The sequence below is a fragment of the Oncorhynchus mykiss genome, chromosome 8, assembly GCF_057628025.1.
Source record: "Oncorhynchus mykiss isolate SJ-2025 chromosome 8, ASM5762802v1, whole genome shotgun sequence".
Taxonomy (NCBI): domain Eukaryota; kingdom Metazoa; phylum Chordata; class Actinopteri; order Salmoniformes; family Salmonidae; genus Oncorhynchus; species Oncorhynchus mykiss.
In genome coordinates, this window is record NC_143029.1 from 76,417,932 (window position 1) to 76,434,149 (window position 16,218).

Consider the following 16,218-nt stretch of genomic DNA (forward strand, 5'->3'; position numbering starts at 1 on the left):
TGACACAACAGTGGTAGGCCTGATTACTGACAACAATGAGACAGCCTATAGGGAGGAGGTCAGAGACCTGACCGTGTGGTGCAAGGACAACAACCTCTCCCTCAACGTGATCAAGACAAAGGAGATGATTGTGGCCTACAGGAAAAGGAGGACCGAGCACGCCCCCATTCTCATCAACGGGGCTGTAGTGGAGCAGGTTGAGAGATTCAAGTTCCTTGGCATCCACATCACCAACAGACTAACATGGTCCAAGCACACCAAGACACTCATAAAGAGGGCACAACAAAACCTATTCCCCCTCAGGAGACTGAAAAGATTTGGCATGGGTCCTCAGTTCCTCAAAAGTTTTGCTGGTCAACCTATGCCATTCTCCAGGACCAGAGTTACCTGGAGTTATGACGCGTTCACTTGCTAGTCGGAACCAGGAAACTGAATTTTCCGACATGATATCTGGTTGAATGTGGAATGTGCATAACTACAGTTTCCTAGTTCTGACTAGCACGTGAACGCAGAATAACTTGCCTTGCTGGCCCGCCCTTCGCTATTCATGCAGTTGAAAATTCTGAAAAAGGTTGTGAACTGCACACAGTATATTGATTGACGCCCACAGTGCAAATGTATTAACTGGTGTATGACACATGACTTCTCCTATTTCTAAATGGTAATTAATTTGTAGCCTACTGACCATGTCATAAATTGTGATCAAGTAAAACAAGGACATATGTTTGTTATAATAATGTGATATTTGTTATGAGAATCTTGTTCACAATGTTCATAAACTGAACTTCAATTAAACAACTCTGTCTGTTACTAAGAATTTGTAAGGTTTTTATTAAAATGAAACAGTCAGAGGCCAGTCTACCATAGTCAGCTGTTTAGAATTTCCTGTACATTGGTCCATATACCTCACATTTCGTCATAAATGTCCCTCCTCCTTTCAGAAACAATGACAATATAGTTCACAAGTCTTCTCCTACTCATACATGGTCTGCCACCTGTTATACAATCTACTACAAGCCCAAGGTCTCTCCCCTCCCTGGGTGGGGACAGAATGTCCTGTAAGGAACACAGTAGTACAGCTTGCCTGTTGATAGCTCCTCTTATCATTTGTTTCACACTTGCACCCTGCTTGCATACTAAAAGGGCACAAAAAGTCCTAGTTCTAATTCTGACTAGAACTACACACATCAGATTTATGATTCTAATACATTTCATACAATCATACAGTGACAGGGTAGATTTCTGTGAGATATAGTTCTACGTTAAATGTATACATCATTTAGTCATTATTCATAAAATTCATAACAATCCACCCTATGACTAAATATTATACACACAATCACACATCTGTTTTTATTAGAAATATCTGTTGTATCCAAAATCAACCACACAAAGACCAATATATGTATTTACAATGACTGTTCTAGGCCTACATCAGAATCATAACTCTTCTTATCAGGATTTTCATTATAATCTTCATCAAAAAACAGTCTAAACATCAACACAAGAAGAAACCTAAACATTAAAACGGTCTCATGTAACATAGGCTAAGTGAAGGAGCCGGGTCCATCTACTAGATCTGGGGTCATGTATTCATCATTCCACTGGTCAGAGCTTGGAATCGGTCCGTATCTCACCATCTGTTGTGTCATCGATTTCTCCAGAGTCCTGGAAATGAGACCTCTCACGCAACATCCACACAAAACTTACAGTCACACAGGTGAAGGTTGCCCACAACACAGCGATCATGACATTTTTCCATTTTCCAAACATACTGTCAAACCAATTTGTTAGAGCATTATCTACCCCAGAGTTCTCTGCCAGGGCCTTGGTCACTGATCCGTCTGGAGCTGTGTAATTCGGGATGCAGGTACAGCACATTGTTCCAAATATCACGCAGACCCCTCCCTTCTCAGCTAATAACATATCTAATGCTATTCTATTCTGCCATGCCATCTATTGCATCTCTAGTTTAATTGATGAAGCGCTGTTGATAATAGATATCATTGATCCAATCCACATTCTTATTGAGAGTGGACCACCAGAAAATGCTTGACTCTAGTCCTGCTAAGATCTGATTTCTTGCTTTAAACTTGTCTGGCACCCCAGATGGGACCCCAATATTATCAATATATACTCTATCGTCAAAAGACCCAGATGGAGAGCTTCTTTTTTCCCGTCTTGCCAACATTATGTCATGGTGTTGGATGAGGGTGCATTCCCCCACACAACCACCAGATGTCAGCCCTTGGCCTCTTTATCTTACTGAAATCCCCAGAGCTCAACCAGCCTGTCAGATCTCTCATAGTCTCATCAGTTGTAACATTCTCTGTCCTATTGCATGTACTCACTTCCCCTACGTCTTTCACATGAGTGTTATGTAGCGAGCCATACAATAATAATGTCCTCCTGTAACTGTGAAAGGGGGAAGTGTAGATGTAATGGGCACATGGGGATACAGATAATGCAGACCAATGCAACTGCCATTGTCCGGCTTCCCTGCCCTCATGAACAGCTTTACCATACAGGCCATTCCCCTGGGTGTATCAATTCCATCAAATGGAAAGGGGATGGTAGTCAGCTGAGGTTTTGCTGTGGCGCAGGCATAACATTCTTCTTTCGCTACTGATCTGGCTGTATACTGAAACCATTCTAATCATAGGTTAGAATCCCCATAATCCGTTTCCGCCTCAATCACTTCCTTAAGATTTCTCGTCTGCACTATCCGCACCGGCCCTTGGCTCTGGACGACTCTGCTGTCAGTATCTGTTTTGTCAGGGGCTCTGCTTGAATTCTGTCTGACCATAGAGCTATCACCTGCCCTAACCTCTTCTTCCTGGAATGGCACTAGGGTATCAACCGAAATCTGATCAAACCCAACATATCATAACCCTAGATCCTCCTTCTTTACGTTCTTAATGGTAATTCGTACCTTTATGCAATACTTCTCTCGCTCCGGATTGCAGTCAAAAACCCTCACCTTCACTATACTCCACCTCCTTACATACGGGGTAAGCGGATTCCTATAGCCCTCTCTCTCTCTGTGGGCTATGACCTGCTTCCATGAACTACACGGGGACCTGCACAGATATCCTCCGTAATGGCTCATCGTCCTAGACTGCCAAGGAGTCAGAGACCCCATCTGGTCTACATAGAACTCCACTGAGACATCCTTCCCAATCTCCACGCTCACTTCCTGTTTACCCAGATCAAGTGATCTCTTATGCTTGGTTAATACAAAATCCTCATCGTCTAAACTATGGGTCAAGTTACCACCTTCTGCATTCTCGGGATGGGTCATGGTGTATTTAGGAATATTGCTCCCACAATAAGACAGCTCAGACTAATCAGCACTCCTGTAAAGCCCCACCCTTTCCCGGAGAACATATCCTCAGCTAGAGGCCAGCCCATACTTTCACTTCTATGAACGCACACAGGGAGGATAGGACGGGGTTAGGGAATCTTCGTTAGAGAGGTAACCCCCGAACCCTATTGGTTTTGGTTCTTCTCCTAACTCTGTGATTGTTAGACAGTGTCTGTGTGTCTTACCCTCCTGCAATGTGTGATATGCCCCAGGTAGCTCTTTCAGCTATTCTCACCGCGAAGGCTGTCACTAGGAATACTTTGTATGGCCCCTCCCAACAGGGCTGTTTCCCGTCTATTCTCCTCAGGGACTGGATTGAGTGAATCACCTTCTCCTGTAATTCACCTGTAGAGCATAAAATCTTGGACATACAGGTTTGGTTAACAAACAGTCTTCTCATTTGTTCTATCTGATTAGCTAGAATGTCATCCATTATTTAAAGAAATAGATCCTAGTAACCCAACTCTAGAGATAATATATTGACCTAATATTTTAGCTTATCTATTACACTTTTTTTTGTTTTTTGTTTATTATCCAATAGGCCCCAAGCGTCTTATCCTATCCCCCCTTTGATACATGGCTCCACCCCTGTATCACTATTGCCACATTTCTAAACAATGACTTAAGCAAGATTAGTAAATTATCCTTATGTCTAACATTATCATGTAGGAGCGCCCCTTTCATTCTCTTTATGTCCAATTCTCCCCGAGGCGTTCCGTCATGGCCTTATCTACTTTAAGAGTTACCTGTGCTGCTCTGTATGGTCTTAGATATATATAAGTGCTTGTCTATGTAAACAGTAACCTTTCTCTCCTTTCTTATTTCACAGGCACTAGTTAATGCTACTATTTTGGCCTGCTGTGCCAAATAATTTCTGGGCAATGTTTCCGTGTTTAACACCATAGTTCCTGAAACCAACTAAGCTTTCATTCCCCTTTTGTCTCCAAACAGTAACTGTTATCTACCCATTCTGTGTCACTCCTATCTTGCTCATTTCCTGGCCCCCCATCTCCACCTTCTCCTCTCTGCTCTCAAACCTTCAAGGTCTCAGCAGTGCGGGGAGGGCTCCTCTGTCTGCCCTTCCTCCTATCTGTCTTTCGCTCTTTCTCATAACAGTCAGTATCAAATATGGGTTGTTTCCAAATATTAACTAAGTGTCTCACTGTTTGGCATTATCGGAACTCATGGATTTTAGAAAAATAAACATGTCTATGTTGGCAATCTCTAAAGTAATTACATAGGATTGAGATAACCTTAATCCTGAATCACCACAGATGTCATATATCCCTGTCCTGTTGGCCTGGATTAGGTTCTAAATACTTAACATAAATCTGCCATTAATCCAAGGCTATGCCATTTCTTTCTTCTCATTGTTTCAAATTACAACTATGTCAAAGAACTATAAACTCATTCATAATTAGCAATTACTCAATTTACCTTAAAATCAGTATCACAAATGACCTTAAATTCATTATCCAAATGGCCTACCCATGAGGGTGATCAGACCACAAGAGAAAGCCATGATAGAGGTCAAAGGTTATACCACCCTTCTACAGTCGTGTTCCATACTATATTAGACTAATTGAAGAAAAACCATCAAACATTTTCTACATGTTGTATCCCAGGTTCCCAGTACATTCCCTTTAGGAAACAAGAAATCTCCTCAAGTCCAATGGCTAAAATGAAACAAAACATTACATTTCCCGGCCTTTTCAATTTGGTAGAAACATGCCTCTAATCTGAATCGCTCCCTTCAAGATTACAGCCCCAGAAAACATTTCCAAAGAGAGAGACAGTGAAGCCTCCTTTTCCCAGAAAAAACACTTTGTCAACATTCTAATTCCATTGTACTCCCTCCAATCATTCGTTTTAAATTTCCTCAATGGTTCATTATGCTTAATTGAACGTGTGCTCCAAGCTTGCTTTGTAACATTAAATCCCATTCAGTCTGTCTGCAAAACAGTCTCCCAAAATGCTTAATAGGAATATCCTGCCATTAGACACCCACTACTGTGATTAACATGCACCGTCCCTTTAAAATAAAATTAACTCAACATGCAATCCACTTTGCGGACCTGTCATGGTTCCATGTAATGGAAACAGATTATAATGTTAGTATACCTTAACTTCCTGTTCAATTGCACTGGTGTAACCTAAACAATCAAACCAAAAATCAATAACCGGGAACTATCACAAAACCTTTACGATTCAACTATTCAGACCTCCCTCTCTTACAGCCAAATATAGCCCAGTGAGCGCCACCAACCAGTGATGCCCACCTAGCAATTTTGTTGATAGTTTTAGCATATTTTCAGACTACCCTGACAAATTTAGCTACTAAGTGACTCAAAGCTATAATGCACGCATTTTCCTTCTAAATGACACAAACAATTTTCTCTGTCACACCCTCAGTCACAACATCATTGCCTAGCTGCAAAAGTGCCTTCTGAGTGACGTCAGCAGCAGGCGCTCAGCCCGTGCCCAGGCAGCAGCAATTTCAGCAAATTGCAAATCATTGTTGGCTGACTGCAGCAGCACTTGTATGGGTTCGACAAGCCAAACCCAATGAATATAGTTGGTCGCAAATGTTTGATCTTGAACAGAACTTACATCTCAATCAAAATTGTACTGCCAGAAGTACAGCAAAGAGTGGGAGTCTGTACCTGAACAACTGTCAAATAAATTTGAGTAACGCTATTGTGTATTCTACGTAATGACTCAGTTTCACGTTATCACGCAATGACATCACAACGTCATTTAGCAATAAATCAACCTGCCTCCAGCAACTTACCCTGAAAATTAGTAGGCAACACTGCAACCAACTCTCTTATTCCTGCCTCTAGGCAAAAATATACCCCCTACTCAAACTGAGTTCTGCTTTAATTCTATCGTAAGAGTAAAACCAAACTTTCCAACTTTCTCTACTCCAAAATGTAAATTTATAACGTATGTCAGTCAATCCATAAGAATAAAAACATTTCAATGGGCACAACTCTATCGTAATTATCTCTTCGTTATTATTTATAATTCATTAGATTTAGGTAACTGTCTCTTCTATGATTCAGCATTTTAAATACGACTCCATTCCCAATAGGTTATTCCAGTGGACCATTTAGGCAAGACAACGTATTCCACTGAGATCGACTTGCTATTATTTAGAATGGATGAGTCTTTCAATTTAACCTAAACAAGCTATTAAAACGTTCAGTTTATATCTTTAACAAACCTTAACAACCGTATCTCTCCCGGCAAAACATATCCATATTTGAATTATAATCAGAATTAATTTTAGTCTAGGCTGAGATAAGAACCCGAGACTCTCGCGTTGTAGGCAAGAGTTCCACCCCTCGACCACCATCACTATTGGAATGACGGAGCCTCCCCGCAAACAACCCTATTATTATAATTGTCTGTTGTCACAAACTACGTCACCGAGACAATTCCCAGAAAATGGCCCTAATTTAAAGGTCCAAGCTTTCCCCAGCGAGGATTCTCCTTACTCTCACTCTCTCGTTTTCTCTGTATGTCCCCTTATCTTGTAACCTTCTCTCACCCTTTCTCTACGCTTGCCTTCTTTTCCGGGATTCAGACAGCCCGACCTGCTGTTTCCCTTGACTATCTACACATTTATTTTGACTGTCTCCATCCACTTTTCTCAACAAGTTTGCTAAATCCTGTCCTAGATATGTTAAATCTTTCCTGACTTTCCCTAGGGCAGCTAGCCCTATCCTTTCCTCCTCTTGCTCTACCCCTCCCTCGGCCCCAGGGGGTTCCCCATATGGGGGTGGTGGGACGGGAAGCACTGGCTGCTGTCTCCGCACCCACACTGTTTCACCATCAGGATTCTCTCTCCACGCCTGGTCTATCCGGGTGGGATATAATTTAGCCTTATGAGGGACCTCCAAAGGAGCTGTGGGAGTTATTGCTGTCTGTTGCTGGCAACTTACATCTTCCTGCTTTTTTACTTCCTTTTTATTTTCTCTCTCTGCGCTCTTCCTTGCCTCGGCTAACCACGTACGAGCGGTGTCGAGCCCTTCTGTCCTTGCTTCTCTACCTTGTCCTCACAAACCCTATTTATTTATTTAATAATTGATTCCAGTTTTTCTTTATTTAAACGTCCGTCAAATTCATACTTCTTCCTCCACTTTAAACTGAAATAGACGTTTATTTAATCCTTTCGTTGCATATACCGCTCATCTCCTGTTAATTCCGGAACCTCCTTTGAGGATTTACTACCCATTGTTAGTAAACCTTGTAGTTACTATGCTTATGCTCACAATCTAGGTGTATGTATTTCTTTGTATGTGCTGTTTACCGTTATCCAATTACTATAGTTGTGTATCTTTTAAACCTATGTATATGTGATGTTTGATGTGTGTTTCTCCTTTCTGGAAACTTTATCTATAGAGTTGACTGTCGATCGGACATTAGGTCTCACCTGTACAACTAACTATCTGTTGTGTCATAGGACTTTTAATGTTAATATCTCGTATCTCACTCTGCTATATTAGGCTTCCCTCTCCTCCTTTTTGGACTTTATTTCAGTATTGAATAGGTTAAGTTATCCTGTTCGCATAGAATTACCTTCCTTTCTCACCAAGCCTAGTTTATATCCACACCTGTTTTAATATATCTATCGCTTCTTTTCATAGTCTCAGACTACTTCCCATATACAGATAGACTATATAGGTATTAGGACTTTATTTTGGTATGTCTTTTGAATTGGGTGTATGGCCAATTTACCGCATGCCAATTAACCATAAGTTATCCTATTTGTACAAAACGACCGTCCTATCTAACCTATTTAATATCGCTTCCTTCCGTTATTTTTATTTGTGGTAGTGCACGTTACCTCGGGTCTTTTCAGACCTGCCTTCCTTACTATCGATTTTGGTTAAACTACAAAGTAGAAACCTAGTGAATCTGTTTAGAATAATTAAGCACCCATTATTGATTAATTCTAAGCCGTTTAGCACATCAAATCAAATATATATTAAATCACTCCCCCCAAATTCGTAAATAAAGATTTACTGACCTGTCTTATAGACTGGGAAAAAGCAATGTAGGTTGGATCCCGTCACGGTCTCTGCCGACCTGTAATGGAACCCCAATGTCAGGGAACAGGTCTTTAATTTACGGGTCAATGACCCGCCCGTGCACGGTATTTCGGCGTGGTACCTTTGGACGGTAGGGACAGGTATTGGGTTCCGGCTCTCGAAGGACCAATTGTAATGAGAATTTTGTTCTCAATGTTCATAAACTGAACTTCAATTAACATACTCTGTCTGTTACTAAGAATTTGTCAGGTTCTTATTAAAATGAAACAGTCTACCATAGTCAGCAGGTTTATTTACGAGAGCTCTGCATCTCATTTCCTGTACATTTTCTAAATGGTAATTAATTTGTAGCCTACTGACCATGTCATAAATTGTGATCAAGTAAAACAAGGACATATGTTTGTTATAATAATGTTATATTTGTTATGAGAATCTTGTTCACAATGTTCATAAACTGAACTTCAATTAAACAACTCTGTCTGTTACTAAGAATTTGTAAGGTTTTTATTAAAATGAAACAGTCAGAGGCCAGTCTACCATAGTCAGCTGTTTAGAATTTCCTGTACATTGGTCTATATATGTAATGTATTGTCATGTTGTGTCCTGTTCCTGTTCTTACTCTTCACCCTGTCTCCCTCTGCTGGTCGTATTAGGTTACCTTTTCTTCCCCTCTTTCCCCCAGCTGTTCCTTGTCTTCTCTAACTACCTCGTTCACCCCTTTTCCCACCTGTTCCCTTTTTCCCTCTGATTAGGTCTCTATATCTCTCTCTGTTTCTGCTTCTGTCTTTGTCGGATTCTCGTTTGTGTTACTCATGCCTGAACCATGAGTAACTATCGTCGTGTTTGCTGCAACCTTGTCCTGTCCTGTCGGAATCTGCCTGTTCATCTAACCTTGTCCTGTCCTGTCGGAATCTGCCTGTAAATCTGAGCCTACGTGTGTTTCGTCATTAAAGAAACTCTGTTTTGTTAATTCGCTTTTGGGTCCTCATTCACGCACCTGACAGAAGAATCCGACCAAGAATGGACCCAGCGACTTCGGATCCTCTCCACTCAGCCGTCGAGATCCAGGGAGCGATGCTAGGCAGACACGAGCAGGAATTGTCTGCTGCTCGACATGCCGTTGAGACCCTGGCCACCCAAGTCTCCAACCTCACAGAACAGGTTCACCATCTCCGCCTCGATCCACCGGCCACTTCCAGGGCTTTCGAATCTCCGGAGCCCAGAATCAATAACCCGCCGTGTTACTCTGGGGAGCCCACTGAATGCCGCTCGTTCCTCACCCAGTGTGATATTGTGTTTTCTCTCCAGCCCAACACTTACTCCAGGAGCACTGCTCGTATCGCCTACGTCATATCTCTCCTTACTGGACGGGCTCGTGAGTGGGGCACGGCAATCTGGGAGGCAAGGGCTGAGTGTACTAACCAGTATCAGGACTTTAAGGAGGAGATGATACGGGTTTTTGATCGATCTGTTTTTGGGGAGGAGGCTTCCAGGGTCCTGTCTTCCCTATGTCAAGGTAATCGATCCATAACAGACTACTCTATTGAGTTTTGCACTCTTGCTGCCTCCAGTGGCTGGAACGAGCCGGCTTTGCTCGCTCGTTTTCTGGAGGGTCTCCGCGCAGTAGTAAAGGATGAGATTCTCTCCCGGGAGGTTCCTTCCAGCGTGGATTCCTTGATTGAACTCGCTATTCGCATTGAGCGACGGGTTGATCTTCGTCACCGAGCTCGTGGAAAGGAGCTCGCGTTCTCCGTTGCCCCCCTCTCCGCATCACTACCATCTTCCTCTGCCGGCTCGGGTGCTGAGCCTATGCAGCTGGGAGGTATCCGCATCTCGACTAAAGAGAGGGAACGGAGAATCACCAACCGCCTCTGTCTCTATTGCGGTTCCGCTGGTCATTTTGTCACTTCATGTCCAGTAAAAGCCAGAGCTCATCAGTAAGCGGAGGGCTACTGGTGAGCGCTACTACTCCTGTCTCTCCTTCAAGATCCTGCACTACCTTGTCGGTCCATCTACGCTGGACCGGTTCGTCAGCTTCCTGCAGTGCCTTGATAGACTCTGGGGCGGAGGGCTGTTTTATGGACGAGACCTGGGCTCGGGAACATGACATTCCTCTCAGACAGTTAAGGGAGCCCACGGCCTTGTTCGCCTTGGATGGTAGTCCTCTCCCCAGGATTCAGCGTGAGACGCTACCTTTAACCCTCACTGTCTCTGGTAATCATAGCGAAACCATTTCTTTTTTAATTTTTCGTTCACCTTTTACACCTGTTGTTTTGGGCCATCCCTGGCTAGTTTGTCATAATCCTTCTATTAATTGGTCTAGTAATTCTATCCTCTCCTGGAACGTCTCTTGTCATGTGAAATGTTTAATGTCTGCTATCCCTCCTGTTTCCTCTGTCTCTTCTTCACAGGAGGAGCCTGGTGATTTGACAGGGGTGCCGGAGGAATATCACGATCTGCGCACGGTGTTCAGTCGGTCCAGGGCCACCTCTCTTCCTCCACACCGGTCGTATGATTGTAGTATTGATCTCCTTCCGGGAACCACTCCCCCCCGGGGTAGACTATACTCTCTGTCGGCTCCCGAACGTAAGGCTCTCGAAGATTATTTGTCTGTAGCTCTTGCCGCCGGTACCATAGTCCCCTCCTCCTCTCCCGCCGGAGCGGGGTTTTTTTTTGTTAAGAAGAGGGACGGGTCCCTGCGCCCCTGCATAGATTATCGAGGGCTGAATGACATAACAGTGAAGAATCGTTATCCGCTTCCTCTTATGTCTTCAGCCTTCGAGATCCTGCAGGGAGCCAGGTTTTTCACTAAGTTGGACCTTCGTAACGCTTACCATCTCGTGCGCATCAGGGAGGGGGACGAGTGGAAGACGGCGTTTAACACTCCGTTAGGGCACTTTGAATACCGGGTTCTTCCTTTCGGCCTCGCTAACGCTCCAGCTGTCTTTCAGGCATTAGTCAATGATGTCCTGAGAGACATGCTGAACATCTTTGTTTTCGTTTACCTTGACGATATCCTGATTTTTTCACCGTCACTCCAGATTCATGTTCAGCACGTTCGACGTGTCCTCCAGCGCCTTTTAGAGAATTGTCTTTTTGTGAAGGCTGAGAAGTGCACTTTTCATGCCTCCTCCGTCACATTTCTCGGTTCTGTTATTTCCGCTGAAGGCATTAAGATGGATCCCGCTAAGGTCCAAGCTGTCATTGATTGGCCCGTCCCTAAGTCACGCGTCAAGCTGCAGCGCTTTCTCGGCTTCGCAAACTTCTATCGTCGTTTCATCCGTAATTTCGGTCAGGTGGCAGCTCCTCTCACAGCCCTTACTTCTGTCAAGACGTGCTTTAAGTGGTCCGTTTCCGCCCAGGGAGCTTTTGATCTCCTCAAGAATCGTTTTACATCCGCACCTATCCTTGTTACACCTGACGTCTCTAGACAGTTCGTTGTCGAGGTTGACGCGTCAGAGGTGGGCGTGGGAGCCATTCTTTCTCAGCGCTCCCTCTCTGACGACAAGGTCCACCCTTGCGCGTATTTTTCTCATCGCCTGTCGCCGTCGGAACGTAACTATGATGTGGGAAACCGCGAACTGCTCGCCATCCGCTTAGCCCTAGGCGAATGGCGACAGTGGTTGGAGGGGGCGACCGTTCCTTTTGTCGTTTGGACTGACCATAGGAACCTTGAGTACATCCGTTCTGCCAAACGACTTAATGCGCGTCAGGCGCGCTGGGCGCTGTTTTTCGCTCGTTTCGAGTTCGTGATTTCTTATCGTCCGGGCTCTAAGAACACCAAGCCTGATGCTTTATCTCGTCTCTTCAGTTCTTCAGTAGCCTCCACTGACCCCGAGGGGATTCTCCCTGAGGGGCGTGTTGTCGGGTTGACTGTCTGGGGAATTGAGAGGCAGGTAAAGCAAGCACTCACTCACACTCCGTCGCCGCGCGCTTGTCCTAGGAACCTTCTTTTCGTTCCCGTTCCTACTCGTCTGGCCGTTCTTCAGTGGGCTCACTCTGCCAAGTTAGCCGGCCACCCTGGCGTTCGGGGTACGCTTGCTTCCATTCGCCAGCGTTTTTGGTGGCCCACCCGGGAGCATGACACGCGTCGTTTTGTGGCTGCTTGTTCGGTCTGCGCGCAGACTAAGTCCGGTAACTCCCCTCCTGCCGGCCGTCTCAGGCCGCTTCCCATTCCCTCTCGACCGTGGTCTCACATCGCCTTAGATTTTGTCACCGGACTGCCTTCGTCAGCGGGGAAGACTGTTATTCTTACGGTTGTCGATAGGTTCTCTTAGGCGGCTCATTTTATTCCCCTTGCTAAGCTTCCTTCTGCTAAAGAGACGGCACAAATCATCATCGAGAATGTTTTCAGAATTCATGGCCTTCCGTCAGACGTCGTTTCGGACAGAGGTCCGCAATTCACGTCTCAATTTTGGAGGGAGTTTTGCCGTTTGATTGGGGCTTCCGTCAGTCTCTCTTCCGGCTTTCACCCCCAGTCTAACGGTCAAGCAGAACGGGCCAATCAGACTATTGGTCGCATCTTACGCAGTCTTTCTTTTCGCAACCCTGCGTCTTGGTCAGAACAGCTCCCCTGGGCAGAATACGCCCACAACTCGCTTCCTTCGTCTGCGACCGGGCTATCTCCTTTTCAGAGTAGCCTCGGGTACCAGCCTCCGCTGTTCTCATCTCAGTTCGCCGAGTCCAGCGTCCCCTCCGCTCAGGCTTTTGTCCAACGTTGCGAGCGCACCTGGAAGAGGGTCAGGTCTGCACTTTGCCGTTATAGGGCGCAGACTGTGAGAGCTGCTAATAAGCGTAGAACTAAGAGTCCTAGATATTGTCGCGGTCAGAGAGTTTGGCTCTCCACTCAGAACCTTCCCCTTAAGACAGCTTCTCGCAAGTTGACCCCACGGTTCATTGGTCCGTTCCGTATTTCTCAAATCATTAATCCTGTCGCAGTGCGACTTCTTCTTCCGCGATATCTTCGTCGCGTCCACCCGGTCTTCCATGTCTCCTGTGTTAAGCCCGTTCTTCGCGCCCCCGCTCGTCTTCCCCCCCCCCCCCCATCCTTGTCGAGGGCGCACCTATCTACAGGGTCCGTAAGATTTTGGACATGCGTCCTCGAGGCCGTGGTCACCAGTACCTAGTGGATTGGGAGGGGTACGGTCCTGAGGAAAGGAGTTGGGTTCCCTCTCGGGACATGCTGGACCGTTCGCTGATCGATGATTTCCTCCGTTGCCGCCAGGTTTCCTCCTCGAGTGCGCCAGGAGGCGCTCGGTGAGTGGGGGGGTACTGTCATGTATTGTCATGTTGTGTCCTGTTCCTGTTCTTACTCTTCACCCTGTCTCCCTCTGCTGGTCGTATTAGGTTACCTTTTCTTCCCCTCTTTCCCCCAGCTGTTCCTTGTCTTCTCTAACTACCTCGTTCACCCCTTTTCCCACCTGTTCCCTTTTTCCCTCTGATTAGGTCTCTATATCTCTCTCTGTTTCTGCTTCTGTCTTTGTCGGATTCTCGTTTGTGTTACTCATGCCTGAACCAGACTATCGTCGTGTTTGCTGCAACCTTGTCCTGTCCTGTCGGAATCTGCCTGTTCATCTAACCTTGTCCTGTCCTGTCGAAATCTGCCTGTCCATCTGAGCCTACGTGTGTTTCGTCATTAAAGAAACTCTGTTTTGTTAATTCGCTTTTGGGTCCTCATTCACGCACCTGACAATATACCTCACATTTCGTCATAAATGTCCCTCCTCCTCTCAGAAACAATGACAATATAGTTCTTAAGTCTTCTCCTACTCATACATTGTCTGCCACCTGTTATACAATCTACTACAAGCCCAAGATCTCTCCCCTCCCTGGGTGGGGACAGAATGTCCTGTAAGGAACACAGTAGTACAGCTTGTCTGTCGATAGCTCCTCTTATAATTTGTTTCACACTTGCACTCTGCTTACATACTAAAAAGGAACAAAAAGTTCTAATTCTGACTAGAACTACACACATCAGATTTAGATTTATGATTCTAATCAATTTCATACAATCATACAGTGACAGGGTAGAATTGTTAGTTACTGTTCTATGTTAAATGTATACATCATTTAGTCATTATTCATAAAATTCATAGCATATTTCAGTTTAATTTTCATTTATTTTGCAATATAGGATAAACATCATGTCTCAAAGTTAGTTAAGTTAACTGTGTGGGTCATCTACATGCACAGATGTGGGATGAACCAGCAAACTGGACCACTGTGTTCAAGTGCTGCAGCCAGACGTCTCAAGCTTATTCAGGAAAGTCGCCTGTTCTCCCCCAGATTCAAATTCTTCCAGCCATGTGTTTCCCGACAGGACATAAGAATAACTTAAAAACAACAGAAATGGTTTAATCAAACAAATCATTAATTCAAAATGAAATGTGGCATGTAATGTAAGAAACAAATCAAACAGAGTAATTGTGATCCTAACCTGCCATCATCACCCACTATTATGTCTTTTGGGTTGCCTATGAATAAATACAATTTATCCTTCTTCAAACCAAGAGTCTGGCACATGCGGTGGGCATAGAAATCTCTCTCCGTTTTAACATCCACTTGTAAATCATTCCCTGTAAGACAGCATAAGCAATATCCATTACATGATTCCTCTATCACTCTCTCTTTACTTTTTTATTCTCTCGAGGCAACACAAATCATGATTTTGGGAAAAACTGTAGTATTTACCAAGTTTATAGGCCTTTTGAATCTCCATTTTATATTTGATCAGGGTGTTCTCATCCTCTTGTATATGTTTTACTTGAATGTTGTAAACTGCAGACAGAAAACAGAGTGAAAATAAGTGGGTTTGACCAAATATTTTTTGGTAAACATACATCTGTGTCTATCCCTATACTATTGTAGGTATAGTCATGGCCGTGGGAAGATGATTAGGGGTGGGGGTGGTGTTGCAGCTGAGAATATTTTCTCTCCCTGTCACGGCTCTCGTCGTAATGAGGATCGGACCAAAACGCAGCGTTGGAAGTGTTCATGATTCTTTATTAACCAAAACACTTGAACTAAATAACAAAGTGGAAAATCCCGAAACAGTCCTGTAAGGTGCAATAAACTACACAGAAAACAACTACCCACCAAACACAGGTGGGAAAAAGGCTGCCTAAGTATGATTCCCAATCAGAGACAACAATAGACAGCTGCCTCTAACTGGGAACCATACTTGGCCAAAAACAAAGAAATAGAAAACATAGAAATAACGAAACTAGAATGCCCACCCTAGTCACACCCTGGCCTAACCAAAATAGAGAATAAAAGCCTCTCTATGGCCAGGGCGTGACACTCCCTGTGCTGCTGACGGATATTTAGGTCCACTCATACAAGATTAGTAAAGACCTAGTGCACTACTTCTGTATAAAAAAAATATATATATTATTGTTTTTCTTCCTATAAATGATTCTGATTGATCAGGGAGTGCTGCAGCACCCTCAGCACTTCTACTTCCCACGACTATGATTGCAGTATGTGTCAGAAGGGTTTATTGGAAGTCAGAGAAATGTGAGTGCTGTTTTACCAGGGTTAGTCCCAAAGCAGGCTCTCTCTTCACGGTCAGAAGCTGTTAACGACTGAGCCTTCTTCACGGATGGACAATTTTCTGTCAGATAAAATTAAGGTTGGAAACAATCTTGGGGCGACAAAACAATAGAGTTTCCCAATGCTTAAGAGAACTGGCAAGCAGGCAACATAAAAGTCAAGCTTAGGCAGAGATGCTAAACATGAAGTGAAAACATAGTACATGTGCATACTACAAAAGCAAAATAATCACCACCGTGAAATTTC

At 44.3% G+C, this 16,218-nt stretch overlaps 1 protein-coding gene across 2 annotated transcripts in view; it reads right to left on the reverse strand.

The window, feature by feature from the left end:
- Nucleotides 1-14,520: 14,520 nt before the first annotated feature.
- The window catches only part of LOC110530587 (complement C3-like), a 63,614-nt gene continuing 61,916 nt past the window's right edge, over nucleotides 14,521-16,218 (reverse strand). For both annotated transcript variants that reach the window (XR_016482624.1, XM_021613784.3), the window contains 4 exons: nucleotides 15,953-16,033; nucleotides 15,112-15,198; nucleotides 14,858-14,996; nucleotides 14,521-14,753 (listed from right to left, as the gene is read on the reverse strand). Coding sequence is in view for 1 of the 2 variants with exons in the window: in XM_021613784.3 (XP_021469459.3) it covers nucleotides 14,648-14,753; nucleotides 14,858-14,996; nucleotides 15,112-15,198; nucleotides 15,953-16,033 (413 nt within the window). In the remaining variant the exon portion in view is untranslated. The remainder of the gene's footprint in view (nucleotides 14,754-14,857; nucleotides 14,997-15,111; nucleotides 15,199-15,952; nucleotides 16,034-16,218) is intronic.